A 13,744-nucleotide genomic window follows, 5' to 3' on the forward strand; every position below is an offset into this window, starting at 1 on the left:
TGGAACAAGCTATGGACACACCTTGTGCAATAAATTCAAGTGATACCAAGCTGAACCCCCACCTCCACCCACACCCCCATGGGCTGCAAGACTGGAAACGAGGCCGAAAGTCAAGGAAGTCTCTGTAGGACAGGGGGCCTAAGCAAGCACTAGTTAGGTTTTCAGCAAGGTAAATCACCCGTCTACCCTGTGATCCAGTGTTGGCGCCTGCCTCAGGCCACCATGATGGTATTTCTGTAGTGTCAGTTTGTTCACGGAGGACCTTCACCGATGGTTCCACAGCTCCCTTGTGAGGCAAGAAAGTAAGGTGACAGTCAACTATACTGCAATAAAAAGAGAAGAAACTAAGGTAACTGAGGCAAGTCATTTACTCAGCAGGAGCCTCAGTATCCTCATCTGTAAAATGGAATCAACAGTGTCTGTCCTGCTTATGGTACAAATTGCTATGATCCCACAATCAAAAGGAAACAATTATGTGAAAATATGCACCGATTCTGAGAAACCATGTGAGATACTACTCTTCATGAGGGACCCTCCACCCCAGTGTACTCTACTGACCGCCTCTACATGAGGAACATCCCTGCCTTCCTGTTTGTACTCAGATAGTCCCCTTTACTGTGGAATGTCTTCCACCCACGTCAAACCACCACGACTGATGGAAACCGTCCCCAACCACCCCAGCTCCAGTGGGTGTCCCCCGTTGTCCAAACAGTGCTGTTTCTCATCTTGCTCTTCTCAGGCCCCGAGGCCAAGTCTTTGCTGAACAGCTTTGTTGTAAGGGCCTGAAAAGTAGGGATCCTGTTATATAATATACCCCGTGTGAGAATGGTAGGCCAGGCACAAATCTTCATCCCAAGACCCCTGCGGCTGAAAATCTGGTTCAGGTTTGCCCCTTGGAGTGAGAGCTGATGGGTTTTGATGGCAGAGAGAAGCGGAAGGCTGACCACACACTACAAATGGCAATGCTTCATGCCCAAGCTGGGAGCATCATTTTAAAGCCCACATGGTTAGGTGACTACCAAAATAACAAAACCAAAACTTGGCACCGCATCAAACCAGTCAGCTCCAAGACCTGCAGGCACATCCAGGACACTCTTTCGGCACAGGGTGACTTCCTGTCTTCTTTCCCACAGCTACTGCCTTGGGGGCTTAGAGGAGCAAATGGCAGTTTGGAGCCACTTTGCCCACTCTTCCCTCCCTGGCCTTTGAAATTCCTGAGGCCAGCAGGGGCCCAGGCCTGCAACGTTGGGTCTCCAGACATCTCAGCCAGCCCAGGAAGCGAAGAGGTCTCATCTGAGGAAATGCAGATCCTCAGGAAGGATCAAAAATAACCCAAAAGGACAAGCCATGCATGTCTGTGTGTATATTGAGTTTCACATCTGAAATCCAGTCGTGATAAATCTGATGATTTTGAAACATCTTCTTTAATTAATAAAAACAGGAGACTTCTTAGCCCCAGGTTCCAGACTTCAGAGTTCTCAGTTGAGAGCCTCAAATTTGGCTTATTTGTGGAGCACTGAAATCTCTGTTAAGACAAACACAGGATTTCGGTTGGGTTGTTTGTCCTGTCCCCTCCCCCCCCCCCCCCCCACTGCCTAACTGCAAGAACCACTTAAAAATCCTGGAATAGAAAGACTAAACTGAAAAACCGCTTATTAGTACTGCAGCCATATTTTCAGAATGAAAATCCAGCCTGAATTTTAGTTGGGAAAGTATAGGCTTTGGACCTAGAATCCGAATCTTTTTTTTTTTTTTTTTAATGTTCATTTTTGAGAGAGAGACAGAGTGCAAGTGGGGGAGGGGCAGAGAGAGAGGGAGACACAGAATCTGAAGCAGGTTCCAGGCTCTGAGCTGCCAGCACAGAGCCTGACGTGGGACTTGAACCCACAAACTATGAGATCGTGACCTGAGCCGAAGTCGGACACTTAACTGACTGAGCCACCCAGGTGCCCCTAGAATCCAAATCTTAACCATACCCTTGACATTGTCCTCTTAAGCAAAATTTTACTTTTCTCTGCCACAGTTTCTTGATCTGTAAAATGGAAATGTTAGCACATTCTCATAGACCTGTTGGGGTAATTTCTGTGAGATAATGTCTTATAAAGTGACAATGCCTAGCACAAAATAGGTAACAAATGTTAGTTCTTTTGCCTTCCCTGCTCTCCGATCTGATCACAGAACTAATTATTTGGGAGCGGGACTGTTCTAGAAAACCCAGTGCTTACTTGTCCTGAGAGATACAGTTCCATGAAGTTTTTCCATTCAAGGAGATGTTAGGTTTCCGAGGATATAGTTTGTCTTGCGGTGTATTCTGAGCCTTGCCATAGGAGTCCTATAACAGAGTGCCGTGTGTACATTTTCTCTCTACCCTCAGAAGCAGGGCAGAGCGTCCTGCAGAGAATATTTTCATTGCAGTCTAGCTACAAAATGATCCTTCTCTTCCCACTTGGAAGGATAGAAATCTTGATTGTGTCTGTTTTAAAGCAGAGGGGGAAAGGATCTCTGAGATCCTGTCTGGGAAATGCCAGTGTCAGCCTGACTTGGAAAGCTCTTCTGTCGGAGGCACCTCCAGGTCTGCTCTGAGTGTGGAGCCAGTTGAAAGTCTCCTTAGTGGGCCCTTCAGTGATGACTGATCTCCTGGGCTCCCAGGCAAAAGTCAGGGGCCCTGTTCAATGACCTCCTAATGATGTGTGAGGGGCTCAGACATTCCTTGACAATCATGAAAGGGCGTCTCCTAGCAAGCTGTGTCCTGTTTATCAAAAGGTTGGGGGCTGGGATGACAGGGCCGGACAAAGATGACAGATAAAGGGACTCGATTTAAAAATGGACTCCTTCCAGAGTTGCTCTTCTGGTCCTTTCTGATCTGATGTATGAAATTTGTACAGAGGTAGAATTGTTTCTGCCATTTTCACACACAAGTTGGTGCACATTCCTGACACGAACTTAAAGGAAGTATGTCAAGTGTACACAGGGATGAGTCAACATCACATTCAGCCAGTGATGGACACTGGGAGAGGAGTCAAATAAGGGCCATGGAGCTGCAGGCTCACCTGCCTCCAGCTGAGTCAAGTCCAAGTGCAGGGGAAGCGACTCAGCACTCAGGTCCTCCCCTCAAGTGCTCCTCATGGGGCTGCTGTCTGGGTCCCAGCACAGATGCTTTGGCACAGGGCATTTTTTTCTCTCTCTCAGCTTTTTCATGTTTATTTATTTGTTTTATACTGATTGCCAACATCACAGGAAATATATAGACAGGTATAATCTGTAACAGAAGGGTCCATGGTAACCCAACTACGACCATGATTAACACTTAGTCATAAATTTTCAAAAATGTTTGCCTATGTTTCCTTTACATTGCTCAGTAGTACGAACTCTATAATTTTGTTTGGCTTCTTTTATTAAATATGATATCTTAAAGAATTTCCCCTCTTATAAACATTATTTTTCATGACTACCTAATATTCTACTGCAAGAAGCAAGTATAATTTACTTAACAACTACCTTATTTTAAGGCCGTGTTAAGGTGGCAGTGAGCATCTTTATGCATGAAGGCATCTGATCATACCTAAGATGATCATCTTATCATCTTACCATATTGGCATCGTATTTAGTTGGGCTAGATTTCTGGAAGTGGAATCCCTGGATCAGTAATTGGGCATGTTTTTAAAAGTCTCTTAATACATATTGCCAAACTGTCCTTCAGGTAGTTTATAGCAGTAGTATTCCCACCAGCAGCAGCCTATCTCATATTATCCTTACCTGTGTTGAGTATGATTCTATTTATTTATTAAAGAATTTAGGAGCTAAAACATCCTGTCCCTGCCTACGGGTGTAGGGACATCACAAGGATGGAAAGGAACCAACCTCAGAGCTAAGAGGCCACCTGCCCTGCCCTCCTGGGCCCCCTGCAGACATCCTCAGAGAAGTGGGGGACATGCACCCACTTCTGTGCCATAAGTCCCCATCAAAGGCCTTTGCTGTGTGACCACACAGAACCACTCAGCTTTAATAATGGAGCTCCCATAGGGGCCTGGGTGACTTAGCTTGTTAAGCCTCCGACTTCAGCTTGGGTCAAAATCTCGTGGTCTGTGAATTTGAGCCCTGCATCAGGCTCTGTGTTGACAGCTCAGAGCCTGGAGCCTGCTTTGGATTCTGTGTCCCCCTCTCGGCCCCTCCCCTTCTCATGCTCGGTCTCTCTCGCTCTCAAAAATAAATAAACATAAAATAATAAATAAATAAATAAATAAATAAATAAATAAATAAATAAATAAAATGATGGAGCTCCCACACCAGTACCTCTCCTCTAGCTTCTTGTCTTCTGGCCTAGAGGTGTCCCCAGTCACTTTCTTCACTTTCTAAACCTTTCACCGAATCCCATGCCACTCCAGAGAGCTGCACACATAGTCCGAGGGTAGTCCTCTGTATTCTTGCGGCCCTGTGCAGTTTTACGAGGCACTCTTTCATGTACTATCTGATCAGATGCTCACGATAACCTAGAAGGCAAATATTCATTTCCCTGTTTTATACGTGTATTCCTTTCCTAGGGCTGCCGTACCAAATTACCACGGACCTGGTGACTTAAAACAACAGAATTTTATTCTCTCAGACTTTTAGAGGCCACAAGTTCAAAATTAAGGTGTCAGCAAGGTCACACTCCCTCCAAAGGTTCTAAAGGAGAATCCTTCTTTACCTCTTCCAGCTTCTGGTGGCTCCCAGTATTCCTCATCTTGTTACAGCAGAAGTCTGCTCTCTGCCTCTGTCTTCACATGGCCTTCTTCCCGTTCTTTGATCTCTCTCTCCTTTCTCTTGTAAGGATACCAGTCACTGCATTTAGAACTCACTGTAACTCTAGGATACTCTCATCTTCGATCCTTAATTATGTCCACAAAGACCCTATTTCTAAACAAGGTCATATTCTTATTTTGGGGGACAATGCAATTCAACCCACTTTAGCTGGTAAAGAAACCAAGGTCCAAAGAGTCTAAATGACTTGCCCAAGGTCATACAGTGAGAAAACAGCAGGAAATGGCATTTGAACCCAGGTCTTCTGCTTACCATATGCCTTTAATTAAGAAAACAAACAAACAAAAAGACACATATGGTATGAATGCTTAATTATGTTTTCTGATTCCCAGAAGATGAAATGTGGTACCTTTTACTCTAGGATACATCAAACACCATTTCTCCAGTACTCTGTGTATGACTATTAATTACATTTGAAACCGTTCGTGCTAACATAATGAACCCCTTATGTGGGGTCAGTCATTTATTGTCCATGTGGTAAGTGGGGAAGTTAAGACTAGAATAACCAGAAAAGTTCATGGGAGGAGTCTACTTGTAACCTAGATGTCTTGAGTTGTGATTTGTATTCTAATCTTTAACATAGGAGTTGTGATCGTACATTGCACTTGTGAAAGCAGTTGCTAAAACAACTACTCTGTTAAATTGCAAAGAAAGCTTGGCATCTTATTTACTGTTGAACTCCTGTTCTCTGGCTTAGGACCCCTCGATATGTTGGTCACACAGGGCAGTCTAGTCATGGACCTATGATGAATGATGAATAATCCTTTCCCAGTAGTGGCCCCAAGGGCCTGTGAGAACAGATGTGCACAACATCATCACATCTGGAATGTCAGCATATCTTGGCTTGCCAACATTAGTGCAGGCATTTCTCTACTTTGCTGGTACCTTTCCTTTCTCTTGCTCAATTCACTTCTGAACTGGGGTAGCAGATCCTTTTTTTTTTTTTTTTTTTTAAGTTTTATATGTTTAAGTAATCTCTAAACCTAACTTGGGCCTTGAATTCAATGACCCTGAGATCAAGAGTCATGTGCTCTTCCAACGGAGCCAACCAGGGGCCCCAGTGGAATAGCAAATCTTTTAAAAACGGCCCAACCCTAAAATCCAAACCCCACAGCCAAATGGATGAATATGGAACAAACATGGCACACTGTCACATTAGATAATCTTGAGTCATAAAAGACTTCGAGAGTCTGGGTCCCTTTGCTTTGTACCATGTCTGTGGGTATGGGATCATGGTTATCTTGGGAACCATCCTAAAGGATTGAGAGGTACAGACAGGGTCCTCATATTCTCTCACCTTCCTACAGTGAACCAATCTCTGTTGGTCAGAACCAACATAGTGCATACTGACATAGTGAAATATGCCAGTGGTCACATCCGGTAACCAAATAAAGCTAATGTCTTCAGCCTGTGCTTATACAGAACGAACAGGGGAGGAGCTCTCCCCCACAGTACCAGGCTCAAGTTCAGTTTAGCGAGCTAGTTCGGAGAACGGGCAAGGAAGTTCTCCAGTGGCTGCTTTCATCCCACCTGGATTCACTTCTTAGTTATTGTGGACATCATTATTGTCATGAGCTCTCACCTAGAAGGGCTTATGTCTTGAAGAGAATTGTTTAACGATGAGTTTTGTTCTTGCTAGTTGGCCTCCCTGGTGGCTGGAAATCCGATCAACGGGCTCTCATCAAGATCCAGATCCTGGGCCGAACCTAATTGATGCAAAGGGAAGGCTGTGTCACAGTCTCCTGAATAGCTATGGTGTGATTAGACACTATCAGCTCAGAGGAACACCCCACCTCCCCCATACCTCCTCTTTCCCTCAAGCTTCGTTGCCCCTCAACAATGGTATACAAAAGACAGAGCACGTGTTCCCCTAGGCTCCCCAGGATCTGCAGGCTTACCAGCTGTCACAGCATGTCTTTAATGGGTTTGTGAAACCCAAGAACCTGACCCATTTCTCCTCTGGGGAACGAGTGTAACACAGGATGCCAAGCTGGGAAGCAGAATTCGGGAAGCTCACCTGTATGAGCCTGGCTCTCTGTGCCATCCAAGGCACGTTGTTTGGTTCTTCCAATTCCCAGGGTCTCAAATCTAAAATAAATGCACAGAAGTCAGCAGAGGGATATTGTGACATTGTTTTCTGCTCACTTATAACCTCCTTCCTAACTTATTTAGTTTCAGCCCCCTTTTCTACCTACCTCCATCCCATTCCTCCCAATCCTGGCCCTAGATGTTTAGGTTCTGAGATCCTACTCAAAGGGTATCGACTCCAAAGGGTGTTTCTCAGGTTGTCATAATCAGTTGATAAGCAAACATATTTTGAGTAAGCATGATGCCCAAAGTCCTGTACTTACTACAGACTTATGGATTATGGAGGAATCCATGCCCTCGAGGAGCTTCTAAACTAGGCTGGAGAGCAGATCATGAGAATAATATAAGGCAGGATGGGAATGATACCACCTGGGATCCAAAGTGGGGCTTCAGAAGCATACAGAAACATAATCCCTTTACAGTGTTTTATGACATTGCTTACATAATTTCATGTGTGCAAACACATTTTTCAGGTAAGTTTATCGCTTTCATCAGCTTCACCAGAGAGGTAAAGGGCCTGTCATACAATCAGGCTTTATGAAACAGCACCCATTATAACTTGGGTACTCACTCAAGGTTTCACGGAGCAGGTGAGACTTGAACTAAATCTTAGAAAATGCTGTGCAGAGAATAACAGGCTGGGTGGCAGCCCTGAGGGGAGGGAGTCCCAGGAAGACTATTACATCCAAAGCCCGTGCCCTTAAGCTACCTCACCTCTCTCCCTCAGACTCAGTGAAAGATAAATCTGTAAAGTGGTGACAGTTGCTGCTTCCCAGAGTTTTGTGAAGGACCATGAACTTATTTTTTATTTTTATTTTTTGGCTCACTGTGTATCCTCATACCTCAGTACAATGCTTGACTCATAATCGTAGTGGACACTAATCAATATTTGATGAACGTGCGAGTTAACTGAAATCATAAAAGTAAGGGGGCTTTGCAAACAGCAGAACATTGCTTCCGCAAAAGATCTTTGTTGCTAAGAATGTATATTTTGTGCTTTGAAAACGGCCTGCACTAAGTGTCCTTTCCCCTTGAAACTGACCCTTTCTCCCATAATGGGACTCAGAGGGCCCGCTCGTCTGATGGAGTGTCTCTGGGCCAACCCGATGAATGATAGTGGTGCCGACAACACCGACAAGATGTGCGGTTGCCTGAGAGTGAGGAGGTGACCTCACTCTCTAAGGGCTTGGCCTCTTAACCCCAGCCCCTGCTGACACACACACACCTGCAGCTCTCTCTCCCCAAGACTGGGAGAATGCAGGAGCTCCTTTGCTGTCCTCATCTGCACTGGCCGGGGTGGAAGGAAGGACAAGGGAGAGGGCTCTACTGGGATTCCTTCCAGCACAATAAGCAGGACCACTGATTGTATCCTCTCTCTGAGTTCTCAGGACAGTAGAAATGGTCCAATACTCCTTTGCTGGATGCTTTTTGTATCCCCAGCCTCCTACCAACAGCATCCTAGTAATGCCCATGTTAAGAGAGAACATATTCGGGGCGCCTGGGTGGCTCGGTTGGTTGGGCGTCCGACTTCGGCTCAGGTCATGATCTTGCGCTTCGTGAATTTGAGCCCCGCATCGGGCTCTGTGCCGACGGCTCGGAGCCTGGATCCTGCTTTGGATTCTGTGTCTCCTTCTCTCTCTGTCCCTCCCCTGCTCATGCTCTGTTTCTCTGTCTCTTAAAAATAAATAAACATGAAAAAAATTAAAAAAAAAAAAAAAGAGAGAGAACATATTCTATCTTCTTTCACTGTTTTTTCCCTCCTGTGTACCATCCAACAGACAGGATAATTACCGTGAGGATCATCAGCATTAGCATGATACTCCAAGGAAGCTGGGTTGGTTGGGAGTGGGAAAGATTTTTGTTTTAAGTTTATTTATTTATTTTGAGAGAGAGAGCGAGCACAGCGGAGGGGCAGAGAAGGGGGAGAGAGAATCTCAAGCAGGCTCCACATTGTCAGCGCAGAGCCTGACTCGGGGCTCAAGCTCACGAACCATAAGATCATGACCTGAGCCAAAATGAAGAGTTGGATGCTTAAATGACTGAGCACCCAGCAGTGGGAAAGATTTTTTTTTTTTTAAATTTATTTTTGGGACAGAGCGAGACAGAGCATGAACGGGGGAGGGGCAGAGAGAGAGGGAGACACAGAATCGGAAACAGGCTCCAGGCTCTGGGCTGATGGCTCGAACGCGGGGCTCGAACCCACGGACCATGAGATCGTGACCTGGCTGAAGTCGGACGCTTAACCGACTGCGCCACCCAGGCGCCCCGGGAAAGATTTTTTTAAAGGTATTGGTTGAAGGTGACAAGAGTTCTCAGAACAAGTTAGAAAAGACGAGGTGATTTCTCCATATGCAGAAGCAGCTCAGGGAAGCAATGTGTAAACTGATAGAATGAACTCCCAGGGAAGAATCAGGGGCCTGTGTTCCGGATCTGTCACTTAGAGACTTCCAGCATGCCATTTAATCTCTCTGAGCGTCCAGCTCCTCTCTCATAATTGGAGTAGTACCTGAACTGCCTCTCAGGATCATTGTGATAGTCAAAATTTATGATGATGCTTCCAGTGGTATAAAGTTGTACCTATTTGTTATTATTAACATATACATGAGCACACCCTTCCTGTGCAGAGCACTTACTATGTGCCAGGTGATTGTGCATTTATCTAATGGAATTCTCACAACAACCCTGTAGAATTGTATTGCTTTTCAATTTGTACGGATGAGGTTTCAGAGGATCAGAAGAAGTGTGTTAGAGCCTACATTTAGGTCCAGATCTGTTTCCATTCTCCACCAGCGCATGATTCTTTCCTCCTGTGTGCTGTTGTTTTGTCCCTCAAACGCTACTGCTCCTCTGGCCTTTGCCATCTGTCACAGTCCAGGCCCACCCTCTTACCTGAACCTTTCTTGCTGTAATATCTTGCTGACTTATTTTGTTTTCTTCTCCTCTTGGCCCTGCTATATGCTTGGCCGCCCTGACCTCTAAGAGCAGCGTGTACGAACGCTGACTGAGTGCCTTTCTAAAGGCAGGCACGCTGCTCTTGGGAAGTGACAAAAGGAAAGGGCATTCCCCATTCCTGAGACAGGCTCTGAGACATGTCTGCCCAGAAGAAAGCCACCCCCGCCCCAGCCCTGAGAGTACAAGGAGCAGGAGTGTCCGTGTTTTATTATTAATTCCCTCAGCTGGAAATTACTAGGCGTACGTGTCCCAGGCAGAGTCTTTGGAGAAACAGTGATGCTGTAGCCCTTGCTGTTGTAGTTAAGAGCGGGGCAGCACTAGAGAGGAACACAGGCTCCTGGCAGGAACCTTGCTTCACCTTTCATTCCTTCAAGGCAGGGTTGTTAGTTCTCCTTCAGAGATGTGAAAAGGAGATAAAGGGACTGGCCTAACATGACTTTGTGAGCGGGGAGGGGAATCAAAATCTTAGCTTCTGTCATCAGTCCCTGTGTGTCTTTAGGGACTGGGCACCTTTAAGTTGTTGCTAATGCTGGTCTCGTGTTGGCTCTGGGCTTGGCACTGCCAAGGCATGACTGCACAGTTCAGGCCCTTGGAGGGCTGACACTCAGAGCACCCTACCCCCACTACCAGTGCCTGGCTCTCCAGATCCATCCTGACCCTACTTGATGGGGAGAGACGGTGGTACAGGGCAGCTCCCCATTCCTGGGTCCTACCTGACAAGCCGATTCCCAGCAACCCCGTCCCAAGGTGGGCCTCTTCTTGGGGAGATACATTTATAGATGTCTCCCATTCTCCCAGCACCAGAAATCTACCCAACAATTAGGCAAGAGATAAATCAAAGCCAAACTTGGCTGATGACATTCAGGAGCCAGTAGTGACCCTTGCCACACATATAAATCCCAGCCGGCTGGCCAAGGGCCTTTGTCTGGTCAGAAGAGCTCAGGATTATCTGGCCCTCTTTGCTGATGTATGGAGTCACCGGCTGTCGGAGTGTTTACTAACGGTTATCACCTCAATGCTTTGGCCATTATCAGAGGCAGGGCCGCCTGCCGGGGCCGGGGCTCGCACCCTCTCTATTACCACCTGTCATTGGTAGAGAGTGTGTGCTGACGCTGCCCAGTCCTGACCGCCTAGGAAAGATAGTTTCTGACGGCTGATCAAAGAGGAGAAGCAAGGCCTGATAAAAAGTGTGTGTTGTGCGTACTTTTAACTTTAGGAAACATTGGCATTTGCATTTTTTCCCCATCTTCCTGGTGCTGGCAGGAACCAAGCCCAATAAATGCAGTGGATTCAGTTACCTAATCACTGGGAAAATGGTATGTGCTTAAAGCAACAGAGCATGACGATAATCTCCTTCCAAAAGAGAGTAGATGAAATAAGCTTTCACAGAAGACTTGCTGTATAATAGAGTAGAATAACTTAAATTTTGACTTTGAAGTGATCGTGCATGTAAAATCTAATCTCAGCACCAAACAGAGCACCATGTACTTTTTGGAATTGGAGAGCAGCTTCAGATTAAGGAAAGATTTTTGCTGAAGATTCTATCACCCAACTGGCATCCCCCAAGTGGTACCCCAGTTGTACATATGTCCTTGGGCAGCCAGGAGACTATATGCAGTAGAGTAGAATGAGTTCTGGATTGAGGCATCAGGTGATCTAAGTCCTTGAACCAAGTGTGTCACAAACTTGCTGTTGGATCTTGGGCCATTACTTCTCTGATTCTCAAATGTCAAATGAGGAGATTGTGCATAAGTTATAGAATATAGTGGTTTAGAAAGCTTTAAAAAAAATTTTAAGCTATGTAACCCCTCTTTAAAATGAACTGTGGTGGGGGGTTCATGGGGGGCTCAGTCAGTTGAGCATCCGACTTTGGCTCAAGTCATAATCTCGCAGTTCATGGGTTCGAGCCCCACGTCATGCTCTTTGCTGTCAGCCTGTCAACACAGAGCCTGCTTCAGATCCTCTGTCCCCCTCTCCCCTCCTCCTCCCCCACTCATGGACTCTCTCTCTCTCTCTCTTTCTCAAAAATAAACATTTAAAAAAAAATGAGCTGTTAAGGGAAGCCCTATTGTGTCAAAGAAAAGTAGAGGTGTTGTGGTTGAACTTGGCAAGGAGGTTCTCTGCCCTTGACCTGTCTCTGAAGCAGTCCCTGAAGACTTCAGAGGACCCCTGTAGCCCCTAAGGAAACATTTTTTTAAAACTTTTAATGTTTTTATTTATTTTTGAGAAAGAGAGAGAGAGACAGACAGAACACGAGTTGGGGAGGCAGAGAGAGAGGGAAACACAGAATCTGAAAACAGGCTCCAGGCTCTGAGCTGTCAGCACAGAGCTGGACGCAGAGCTCAAACTCAAGAACCACAAGATCATGACTTGAACCAAAGTCGACACTTAACTAACTGAGCCACCCAGGGGTCCCCCTAAGGGAACATTTTAAAAACCACTAGCCCAGTGATGTGAAGGTCTTTTTCTGAATGTCTACACTCTCTGATCCACTGGCATGAGCTGCCTCATTCTGCCCTACAAATGTTTCATGGTGTTCTCTCCTCCATCCAGCTTGTAGAGGAGCTGAAATGGGCCCTGGGCGGGGAGGGGAGCTGGTGGTGGGCAGCCAGAAGAACAGTCTGCTCTCTGAAAGCACGAACTCAATGTCAGATGTCCCATGTGTGCCACAGGTACCTTTGACCGGAGCGTGACCCTGCTAGAGGTGTGTGGGAGCTGGCCTGAGGGCTTTGGGCTACGGCACATGTCCTCCATGGAGCATACAGAGGAAGGCCTGCGGGAGCGGCTCGCCGATGCCATGGCAGAGTCACCAAGCCGGGACGTTGTGGGATCTGGAACAGGTAAAGGTGGCCTCACACTTCCAGCCTGACTTGGGCGTGACTGGCACATGTTGGTGTAGACCTTCTCTGGCAAGAGAAGGTATGTGTTTGTTTTAACCATGTGTTTCTTTAGTTAGCACTCTGATTGCCATTGTTTTCGAAGTTTCTGGTATCAGGAAAGCCTTGTGTAAAGGAGTTCCCAGTGGAACTGACCCCTCCTACATGGAAGAATACCTAAAACATGCTGTCATGAACACAACTGTATTGTATGTGTGGCTCCCCGAAGGACATCTTCTCCAGGGGAAGGGACAACCATGGAGTCCCCAAGTTTAGCAGCCCTAAGACACTGAGTGTGAAGGCAGGACACCTTCTGTCATGCCTGAGGCTTCATAGATTAGCAAGTATCAGGGGGGCCTGCTGACCTGGAGAGAGCAAACATGAAGTAGGCAAGGCTGGTTTAAGCTCCCAGACTGCTTCTTCTTATGCTGCCTTTGCCCTCGCACTCTTGCCTGTGAGAGGGCCCAGGAGCTGGGGCCCAGGGCAGCTTCTCACACCAGAGAGCAGTCAGAAGAGCATCTTTCGAAGATGGGTGAGCCCTGTCCCAGCAGCAGGCATACACGTGCACACACCCACACATGTGTGCACGCACACACGTATACAACATCCAGTTAGGAAAGACCACAATTCTTCCATCTCCACACGATTACAATACAGCCTGCCTCTCCTTTTTTCCAAAGCGCCTCCTCATTCTAGATATCAGTGCTGCTAATGCCTGCTCCAGCCCACGTTTAGGCCCAAGAGAAAGACTGCACAACAGGCCTCTTCCCCACTCCCTGAGGTCAACAGGAACTTCCTACTGGGTCACGCAGATCCTGGCTGTGGGCCCTCCTGCTCTTGCTTGCCCGAGGCCTCTCAAGACTGTTACTCTTGACCGCCAACGTTTCCGCCCCTGCTCCACATGCCTACCTGGAAAGAGGATCCCAGCCAGGAGAAACTTACAACCGTGGGACAGGAATCAGAGTCAAAGCATTTTTGGCAGGTCTTGAAATGCCTGATGTCATCACACTTCTTCTCACTTCCATGCG

General features: G+C 46.6%; 1 protein-coding gene and 1 long non-coding RNA gene across 12 annotated transcripts in view; one reads left to right on the top strand and one right to left on the bottom strand.

Annotated features, from left to right (window-relative positions):
• BCAS3 (BCAS3 microtubule associated cell migration factor) overlaps positions 1-13,744 on the top strand; it is a 619,432-nt gene that overhangs the window by 582,379 nt on the left and 23,309 nt on the right. For all 8 annotated transcript variants that reach the window (XM_030295988.1, XM_030295991.1, XM_030295990.1 and 5 more), the window contains one exon: positions 12,513-12,680. In XM_030295988.1, coding sequence (XP_030151848.1) covers positions 12,513-12,680 — 168 coding nt within the window. The remainder of the gene's footprint in view (positions 1-12,512; positions 12,681-13,744) is intronic.
• Positions 1,382-13,723, bottom strand: LOC115501108. Of its 4 annotated transcripts, none has more exons than XR_003964727.1 (4): positions 13,659-13,723; positions 6,818-6,888; positions 6,383-6,506; positions 1,382-1,525 (listed from the first exon to the last, which is right to left on the bottom strand). It is a non-coding gene; the product is annotated as an uncharacterized LOC115501108 (long non-coding RNA). The 4 variants fall into 4 exon arrangements; XR_003964728.1 differs by having other exon boundaries at positions 13,626-13,674; XR_004342880.1 differs by lacking the exon at positions 13,659-13,723 and adding an exon at positions 8,114-8,408.

Source organism: Lynx canadensis, chromosome E1 (assembly GCF_007474595.2).
Source record: "Lynx canadensis isolate LIC74 chromosome E1, mLynCan4.pri.v2, whole genome shotgun sequence".
NCBI classification, from domain to species: domain Eukaryota; kingdom Metazoa; phylum Chordata; class Mammalia; order Carnivora; family Felidae; genus Lynx; species Lynx canadensis.